At 42.2% G+C, this 10,563-nt stretch overlaps 1 protein-coding gene across 3 annotated transcripts in view; it reads left to right on the forward strand.

The window, feature by feature from the left end:
* The window catches only part of CACHD1 (cache domain containing 1), a 210,214-nt gene extending 206,993 nt beyond the window's left edge, over positions 1-3,221 (forward strand). For all 3 annotated transcript variants that reach the window (XM_045477681.1, XM_045477684.1, XM_045477682.1), the window contains one exon: positions 1,462-3,221. In XM_045477681.1, coding sequence (XP_045333637.1) covers positions 1,462-1,700 — 239 coding nt within the window. In that variant the 3' untranslated portion in view covers positions 1,701-3,221. The remainder of the gene's footprint in view (positions 1-1,461) is intronic.
* Positions 3,222-10,563: the final 7,342 nt, after the last annotated feature.

The following is a 10,563-nucleotide window of genomic DNA, read 5'->3' on the forward strand; positions in this document are numbered from 1 at the left end:
AGAGACATCTCTTATTCATGTTTTGTAGCCTCCCCCTCTGGCTGCATAATGGTCTTCAATGAATGAATAATTGAACGGATCTATGCTTGTATTCATTTTATTTCTCAAACTCTAGCTTTTAAGCTCCTTGTGCAGGGAGCAGATTTTCACCTTGGTGTCTCCTGCAATGCCTAACACAGTATCTTGTACATAGTAGGTGCACAATAAATATTTCTGGAGTTAGACTGACTTAAATCTGTCATTTGCAAAATGGTTCATTGAGGACAGAGAATTGCCTTTCTCATTTTTGCACCCAGCATACATTTTCAACCATATCCCATTCTTGCTTGGCTGTATGCAAGCACATCAATTTTGCACCACAAATGTGACTAGCACTACCCATGGGTGAGCTCTGATTGATGCTAACCGTAGATGCAGTGGAAATATTAATGAGCTGTCACTTCTCAAAAATTTTAAAGGGGATTTTTGCAATATTTAAAAACATGCCAGAGTTCTTGGAATGGAATCCTTTGATCAGCAAGGGCATTTTCTTTTGAAACGTGTATTACTTAGAATACCAAAAGAAATTAATCTTTAAATACAGTGAGCCAGCTTACACAGAGAATAGTTGATTCCTTTGCTAGTTGCTATGGGTATATGTGGAGTTCGTATCCCATCAGGTACTGGAACTTTGGGCAAGTTCATTAACCTCTGATCATCATTTCCCTCACTTGTATAATTTGTGTGTAGGAATTCCAGGACACCGGTGTGTGCCGTAGAACAGATATACACACAATGGAGACACTTGTTTTTGTCCTTGCTGTGAGATCACGTGCAGGCCTGTTGAAGCCCAGCTTTCTCCACCAGCCCCCAACTTGATTTGAATCCTATTAGGACTTTGTTTTCCTTTTTTCTTTTCTTTCTTTCTTTTCTTTTCTTTTTTTTTTTTTTTTGAAGCTGCCTTTTTTATTTTTCTTTCTCCCTACTTTTTCTCCCTTTCTCCCTTTCTCCCTTCTTTCTTTCTCTCTCTCTCTTTTTTCTTTCTTTCATTCATTCATTCATTCATTTATTCATTCAAATAAAGTTAATCTTATCTCAGGGAAAAGTGTAGGAAGATAGTCCCAAATGTGAATGGTAGTTATCTGTGGATCAGGTGGGAAGAGCGAGGATTTTAGTTTTTGTTGTGTTGATTTGGGGATTTGGGAAAAAGCTTCCTATATATATATTTTTTTTCTTATCTGTACTTTCTCAGGTGTCTAAAATTTTTTATTGTGTAATTGTTGGGGGTCGCGGTGGCACAGAGGAGAAACAGCTAACAAAAGATCTCTTCAAAAATAAGCCACTTTGACGTCTGCTGGCAGCCTGCAGACGTTTGCACCCGTGTAACACAAAGATAGGAACATCTCCCCGTGCCCTAGAAATCTTCAGTCACCTCTCCCTGTGTCTGGAAGCTCTCAGCTGCTTGTTCTGTTCATTTTCTAGGTTACAGCACCATGAGCCCACAGGAAGATAGTGAAAACCCCCCGTGCAACAATGACCCCTTGTCAGCTGGGGTGGATGTGGGGAACCACGACGAAGACTTGGATCTGGACGCCCCGCCCCAGACGGCCGCCCTGCTAAGTCACAAATTCCACCACTACCGCTCCCACCACCCCACGCCGCACCACAGCCACCACTTGCAGGCGGCCGTGACAGTACACACCGTCGATGCAGAGTGCTAACACTCTCCTGACCTCCACGAGAAGATGGGAGCTGGGAGGTACAGAATGTTCTGGAGGGAAGAAGAGCCAGCATCAGATACTCCACAGCAAGAGACCCCTTGTGTTCGTGCTTTGTCCAGAGCGGTTTAACTCACTTGCTGCCTGTCAAATGTGTTTCGGAATGAGGAACAACAACAAAATCACGTTTGTGAAAGTGCGAAGCTGGTTCTGAAATGGAGGGGAAGTAAGCCTGATTAACGAACCTGCCATAATACCAATGGGGTGGAGCAGAAGGCAAACCTCCAAACACAGAGGCGAGACCCATAAACGAAACATTGGGAACCTTCGTTAAGCTGAGCCAGAGGAATGTCCCAAGGAGCCAGAAACATTCGGCTCTCCTTAACTGGAAGAGAGACAAGTGTGCCCAGCCGGAGACTGGGAACGTGGCACATCCAGACAGAAATGTGTGCTTTCGGAAGATCTCGCTTTGTTTCTGGCGGTACCTAGATACCACAGTTGCTGTATGGAACTCCTGTTAAGCTCTAAATGATGCATCTCAAAATTTCTAAGTAAAGGATTATTTTTCTACTATTTATTGAACTTTCAAACATTCTCAAACTTTGGGGGAAGGAAAAGGAAACACATGAGAAATTGTCAGCAATTATCCCTAGCTGTTTTGTGTGTGAAGTGGTTGACTAAGGAGTTCTATTATTTAACTGATATCCTCCCACTGCCCCACTGTACAAAATGGGAAAATGAAGAAATCCTTCTCTCTGACTTGTTTACATACATTTTCTTTAGAACGTCATCTTATGGAAACCTATCTTTTTTTGTAATGCAGTATTCTTTGTTTGACAGAGGCAGGGAAGACAGAGGAATCCAAAATGCTTTTCAAGAAATGTTATGTCTCTTTTTCACTCATTTCCACTCCCCGTATGATGCTTTTCTCAAATGTCTTACAAAACCTAGTATTACAACCCCAGCCTTTCGGCTAAGGGAGGGATGGATTTCTTCTTGTGTTAGAGACTATAAATTTTTAAGTGTCCCATTTTGATTCTGAAAATATTGAGTACATAAAGGAAGATGTTTTTAAACTTCAAAATTGATTCTTAAAGATTTCTTTTGATATCCTAGTTCAAAGCTGCTGCCAGTTAGTTATCCAAGAAGCTATCCACTGAACTGCTTTGTGACGTATACAGAGATTAATCCGATCTGGCTAATATAACGTGGGGCATTGTATTTTTAAAGTAGTGTTCTAATTACAGTGATGTATTTTAGATTCACATCTTGTGATTCAAATATGTTATAAAGACATTCTTGCACCGTGTATGTGTGTGGTAAATCTCCGTTTATATGTAGTTGGAAAAAATTCACTGAATAACGTTTTAACAATAGGGTATCACGATACAATGTAAAAAAAAAAAAACAAAAACAATTGGTTCTTCAGCAGTACAGAAAGTAAACTGTATGCGTGCTATCAGGAAACCCCTTCGTACTGTGTATAAATTTGCAGTCTAGTGAAATAAACTGTATGAACGGACAGTCTTAGTGTTTATAGTGATGCGTTCACGTGCTGCTGCTTGTGCCTCGTGGAGATTCCGTTCACTTTGTAACCCAGCAGATCAGTTACCAAACTGAGTGGGCCTCCTCTCAGTGCTACTGTCCACGTCAGGGGGTTCTTGACATCTTGAAGATGCAAAAAAAAATTGAAGAATATAAGGGGATAACATTAAGAACAAATGTTAAGGGGCGCCTGGGTGGCTCAAGTCACTTAAGCATCCAACTTCGGTTCAGGTCATGATCTCACAGCTCATGGGTTCGAGCCCCTCATTGGGCTCTGTGCTGACAGCTCACAGCCTGGAGCCTGCTTCTGATTCTGTGTCTCCCTCTCTCTCTGCCCCTCCCCTGCTCGTGCTCTGCATCTCCCTCACTCAAAAATTTAAAAAATTGAAAAAAAAAAACCATAACAAATATTAAATAATGTGTGGAACATAGGTCCCTCTTCCTGAGCATCTACATTCATGCCATTAATAATAAATAATTCTCTAACTGCTGGAGAGAATGGGGACTTCCCTGTCTTCCCAGAATATTAAGCCTCTCCATTTTGTTTGCCGAACTTGAGAACCTTTGTGTGGTGGCACTAGCTTTGTGGGATTCCTACTAGATGGGAGAAAACCTGGGTATTTTCAGGGAAAGAATTACAAAACAAAGAGCTTAATAACATGTTAGAGCCTACTCGAAGGTAAGAACAGAAATGCACCTTGTGTCTTTTGTGCTAAGTATCTCCCCTGTCCTGAACTTGGGGGGACGGGGACAGGTGGAGAGGGGGGCAGGAATTGAATCCTAGCTGAATAAGAGCACAGAACTATTTTACACCCCCTGTAGAACGTGGCACACAGGTTTGTGAGGTTTTGCCCTTCTAAGCTCCCTTTTGTTCCCTAGACATCGCATGTAGTGTTGTTTGAACATTTGTTGTTCGTGTTCTTGTTTCAAAGGAAAATTAAGTGCTTAGGAACTTTTTTATCCTGGTGACCGATGTTGGTTCTTCTTGCCCCTCAGATACCATTGCTTGTTAAACACGAGTCTTCCCTGAAATCCTAGGGTGGGGGTCCTAGCAATGCCTTCCCATTCACTAAGACCTCTTAATGCTTACAACCAATACTTAACATCAGTGTTGACAAGTTTCAACAGCTAAGGGTGTCCCAGGTCACTTGATACCTCTAGGAAAGGGAGTTTGCTATTTGGGGCCCAAACAACACTGGTTCAGACCCACGTAGCTCTGAGTACATTCATCTGCGTTTCTAATATATTTATTTTAGATATTTTGATTTTTTTTTTAGTGTTTATTCATTTTTGAGAGAGAAGGAGACAGAGCGTGAGCCCAGGAGGGGTAGAGAGAGAAGGAGACACAGAATCCGAAGCAGGCTCCAGGCTCCGAGCTGTCAGCACAGAGCCTGATTCAGGGCCTGAACTCACAAACTGTGATATCGTGGCCTGAGATAAAGGCAGACGCTTAACCAGGGACTGAGCCACCCAGGCACCCCATAGATACTTCAGAAAGCGTTGTTGTTGTTTGTTTTTCCTCTGCTTCTTGATTTAATTTGAATGCTCAACTAAGCCTTATTAATATTTTTATGTGAAAAATGTTTTCAAATTGACTCGGGTTTATTTTGCACGTTAGCGTGACTGGTACATGGAGAGAAATTGTGGAAGATCACTTGAGCTCATTTCCCTGTGGGGATGGACTGCTCTAATGATTACACTTTCAGGAAAAAACAAACAAAAAACCTATTTCTGGTAGAATAATCAAATCAAAATGCGTCAGCGCATTCTCATCTGTGTTGTCTTTGGTCTATTTCTGAACACAGAAGTAGTGATTTTCCTGGCTGAAATACAATGCTGTATTCAAATTTTTTTCTGATTTTTCAGTAAGGAACACTATGTTGAAAGATCTGTTTCTATGGCTATTATAAGATACATAGTCTAATAGCTAAGGTGTATATAACAGTATATATAGATAGGTACACATCTGACATTTTTTAGGCTTCCCTCTAACCTCCTTCATTGTCCTATACTGCTAATTAGGGCCTCTCCATCCCTTATTACAGTGTTTCCTCATCTTTTTAAAATTCATTACTACCCTCCTAAGGAGAAAATTTTGATTTATATTCACCCTAACAAGTTAGATATTAGCAGATCAGATTTTGTTAGATGGGTTGGAGCTTTGGAGGGCTACACAAAAATCAGTTTCTTCTACATCTTTTTATTCATGCTTTGGATGTGTGTGTGTGGTTTATTGAGGTTTAAGTGCCATATACATTGTAAGATATTTAAAACTTACATCATGGTGATTTGATACATGTATTCATTGTGAAAAGATATCCCCCATTAACACTTCACTGACTTACCTTTGGTAAGACCATTTAAGTTCTCTTAGATTTCAGTTGTACAATATAGTACTGTCAACCTTGGATCCTCAGACCTGTTCATCTTAGAGTGAAAGTTTATCCCCTTTTACCAACGTCTCCCTTTCTCCCTCCCTGGTAGCCCCTGGCAGCCACTTTTCTGTTTCTAGGAGTGTGAGTTTTTTTTAAAAAAAAATTTTAATGTTTATTTTTGAGAGACAGACAGTGAGTGTGAGCGGGGGAGGGGCAGAGAGAGAGGGAGACACAATCGGAAGCATGCTCCAGGCTCAGCCATTAGCACAGAACCCGACCTGGGCCTCCAACCCACAAACCTCGAGATCATGACCTGAACTGAAGTCGGATGCTTAGCTGACTGAGCCACCCTGGTGCCCCTATATGAGCTTTTTTATAGCCTTAACTAGATCCTACCTTCCTGAGGCAAGGACTGTTTCTTACTGTCTTTGTAGTGTTCATGGTACCATACCCTGTACTTTGCAGGGAGGGCCTTCGATGTTTGTTGAAAAGATTGAACGTCTAGAGGATCAGCTGCAGTCATAATTACAGCTGACCCTTGAAAATCACAGGGGTAAAGGGCCCAGACTCCCCACAGTCTTTTGACTCCCCCCAAAACTTCTAATAGCCTATTGTTGGCCAAGAAGTCTTACCAATAATGTAAGCCGTTGATGAACACATTTTTTGTATGTATTACTGTTATTACAATAAAGTAGGCTAGAGAAAAAACATTCAAAACCTTAAGAGAAAACACATTTATAGTACTGTACTTTATTTTTAAAAAATCTGTATAAGTGGACCGACCCATGCAGTTCAAACTGGTGTTCAAGGGTCAACTGTGATTAGTTACAATGGATAATATTACACGACTTAAAGTAGTAGATGAAGCAAATTTATTTCTCCAAAATACTTCCTTAATCAATTAGTACTTTTTTTTAATTGAGGTATAATTGGCAGAACATTATATTTCACGTATATAAGGTAATGACTCAGTATTTGCATATATTGCAAAATGATCACGTCAGTAAGTCCCGTGAATATTCATCACCATCGCAGTTCCAAGTTTTTTTCTCATGATGAGAACTTAAAAGATCTGCTCTCCTAGTTACATTCAAATGTACAGTACAGTATTGTTAACGATAGTCATTACACTGTACATTACATTCTCGTGACTGGAAATTTGTACCTTTTGACCACCTTCATTTTGCCCACCCCGCCACCTTCCTCAGACAACCACCAATCTGTTCTTTATAACCGTGAACTCTGTTTCGATTTTTTTTGGGCAACAGCTTTTTAGTACATTGTACTAAGAATTAGCACAATGTTACATGTTTAACAGCTTTTTAATGTTAGCTCTGATATAAAAATCCTCAATTTTCTGAAACTGTATACGTATGTGTGTGTGTGTGTATATATATATATATGCCTTTAAAATACTACCTCTTTTAATTCATGTGACATATACATACATCTACATGGAAAAAAAATTACTATTGTGTAACTTAAATATATAGTTATCCAGATCAATGATGGCTCCCTCAAAAATAAATGCATAGTTATCCAATATCCAATATAGTTTTAAATGGCATTTATTTTGAAGAAGGAGCCACGTAAATATGGAAGTTTTCCAAATCCTACTTCTTGTAAGACTTCTCGTGTTTCCTTCACACTATTCCCATTCTATTTTGGGGAGCTACTTGATTAAAGTGTTTTATGTAACAATATACCCACCAGGATTACTGCCTTAGTTCCTACTTCAGCCTAGTGCTTTTGGGGAAAAAAAAATTATGTAACAAGAAGCTTGGCTCTCGTACAAAAGTATGTCCCTGACTTTCAGGGCTCCTTGGCAATCCTTTGTCCAGACCCAGTTTGTTCTCTAGTACATTCTCCTCAAAACTGTTCCAGAAAGTCTTCTCCCCCCATGCCACAGCCTCTCTGCAGCTGCCTGCATTCTGCCCCGGCATTTTGGGTAGAAATCCCACGACTTTTACACCTTTCATGTCAAAATGGCTCTCAGACGTCACCCTCTCTGTTCTCAGAGGAAGGAATGTTCCAGCTCCTTCCCAGAGCCAGCGGGAAATCAAGCTGTACCACATCTGCATATCCTCAGCTCCACTGCCCTAGTGAGTGCTCCTTTGCTCTGAGCCTGAAGCATACTCCATTACCCCCTCACCTACAAATGCAAACCTTCCCCTGGCTCTCCCCTCCAATGACTCTTAGACATTCCCCCTGTCTTTCTGGGCCACTTTACAAAGCTGCAGTGTTCACTCAAGCCCTCAGCGGCCTCTCCTGCTGTGCCCCTGCTGCAACCCCGCCCCACAGCCCCACACCATGCACTCGTTCGTTGCTGTGACTTCATCCAGAAGCTACAAAGGCACCCGCCTCCCCACAGGCTGCACCGACCCTCCACGCTCCCACTCTTTTCCCTGAAATCTTGATCCCCTGTCCAGTTGCGTGGGGGCTTCGCAGGCCATTCCATCATCAGTTACCCACCATCCCTTCCCTGTCCTTTCTCCCCTGGGCTACTGCGACAGCTGCCGGGCTTTTGTCCCATCTCCCTTCTGCCCCACCCAATTCATCCTCTAGGCAGAAGACCACCTACTCCTCACTTTGAGGGAAATGTCACCTACTGTAAAATGAGTCATTTTGTAGTAGACAGTTCAGTGACGTTTTGTGCGTTCAGAATGTTATGCAACCATCCATCACCTCCCTTTAGTTCTGAAGTATTTTGGCCAGCCAAGGAGAAACCTTATTCCCCATTTCCCCTTTCCCTTAGCAACCACCAATCTACTTTCTACGGATTTCTGTGGATTTACCTAATATGGCCATTTCATATGAATACAATAGATGACCTTGTGTGTGTGGCTTCTTTCACTTGGCACAATGCTTTTGAGGTTCTTCTGTATTGTAGCAAGAATGAGTAATTGATCCCTTTGTGTGGCTGAGTACTGTTCCATTATATGGATATCCTGCATTGTGTTTATCATTCATCATTTGATGGACATTTAGGTAGTTTCCATCTTCTGACAATTGCATATAGTGCTGTTTTGAGTGTTTGCGTACAAGTGCTTGTTGGAATACTAATTTTTAATTCTTCTAGATATATCCCTGGGGGTTGTATTGCTCAGTCACATGGTGTTTCTGTTAAACGTGTTGAAGAACCACCAGACTGTTTTCTGGAGTGGCTGCACCATTTTACATTCCTACCAGCCGCGCACAAGAGTTCCAATTTCTCTATTTCCTTCCAACACTTATTTTCCTTCAAAAAAGAAGTATAATCATCCCCATGGGTATGAAGTAATATCTCATGGTAGCAGAGCAGTTTTTTTTTTTTTTAATGTAAAATTAAAACCTGCTCCTTGCTTAACACACTTTAATGTTTTGCCATTGCCCCACCCTCATTCTGCCCTTAGGATAAAGTCAACCTAACTCCATTTTACCCCCCTCTCTTCATTGCTGCCGTCTTCTCTTCATTTCTCGAATATGCTTTGCATTCTCTGCTCACTGCCTGGAACACTTCTCCTCCAAGCCTGCCCCTCCCAGCCCCATCCCTCCCCTGGGTAACTACTGCCCCCCCTGCATCAGATCTCAACTTCAACTCCACTTCCTCGGAGACCACCCGCTGGCATTAGCTTCCACTGTTGCGGGGTTATTTACACCCCAAGCTGGCTGTAGCTGCTTCTGGCTGGTAACAGAGAAGGTAGCATGATCCTTAATGGGAAAATCCATCTTTATACTGGCCCTTATACTCACAGAGGGAAAAATAGACTGAGACTCTGAATCCCCTGCCAGTTTTTCTGTGCTATGAAAGGATAAGACTTTTCATCCTGTGAAACTGATCTGCATAAGAAACAGGGGTAGATGACGCTTCTGAAGGGGCTTGGAAAGCAGGCAGCTGGGGACTTGTGTGGGGAGTCTCCAGGCAAAAGGAAGAGTCCAGACGTAAAGGCCTGGACCCACAGAGAAAGGTGACCAGTGAGAACGTGCCAGGCATCGGGTGGCAAGGAGGCTAGAGGAGTGTCAGATATCCACTTGTCTGGCTGCTACATGTGCAGCCATGCCTCCCCCAGCTTCACTGAAGATTCACAAACACATGCCCTGGGTGAGTGACTTCAGAGGCAATCAAGGGGAGTAAACCAAGGGCGATGGGCCAGGACAGAGCAGAGAGATGAGGACTGTAATGTTGCCAGGGTAAGAGGCCAGGGACGCAGATGCCTGGGCCGGAGGCCACAAAAGCTCCAAGGAATTCACAGGAGTCTTGGGAAGGTCACTGGATTTACTACAGGGCATGGGATGAAAGCTCCAAGCCACTTTTATTTCAATTCCCCAGCACAGTTTGACCTCAGCGGCACGGGGGTCTATCACATTGCCCCACGTGAGACGTGTCCTTCTTTGCTGTCATCACGCCTAGTTATTTATGTCTGCCTTCCCACCACACTGAGCCCGGTGCTGTCGGGGGGCATCCGTCTGTCTGTGCACTGCATCCTGGTGCCTCTCTCAAGCAGGCACAGAAAGATATTTGCTGAGTGAATAAACTTTGTACTGACCAGAATTTGAGGTGGATTAAGAAAGGAACAAAATATAGTAAAATGGGGTAATTTCATATTTTTTATTTCTCTCCCCTGAACTGGAAATAGAGTGAAAAAATAGTTGAAAATTTAAGATGCCTAAAATTATAGGAATAAGTTTACTTGCTAAACGATTGGAAGAGATTGGAATTGCCTTATCAAAATGTCCAATAAGCACATCAAAATCAACCTGCCAACTCTAAAAATATCAGAAGGAAATAAAACCTTGTGCTTATGACCTTGGAGTAAGGAAGATTTCTCTTGATTTTTCATGTTTTTAAGTTTATTTATTTATTTTGAGAGAGCACCAGCAGGGGAGGGACAGAGAGAGGGAGAGAGAGAATCCCAAGCGGGCTCCCTGTTGACAACACAGAGCTCAGTTCCACACACCGCAAGACC

Source organism: Leopardus geoffroyi, chromosome C1, assembly GCF_018350155.1.
Source record: "Leopardus geoffroyi isolate Oge1 chromosome C1, O.geoffroyi_Oge1_pat1.0, whole genome shotgun sequence".
Lineage (NCBI taxonomy): Eukaryota > Metazoa > Chordata > Mammalia > Carnivora > Felidae > Leopardus > Leopardus geoffroyi.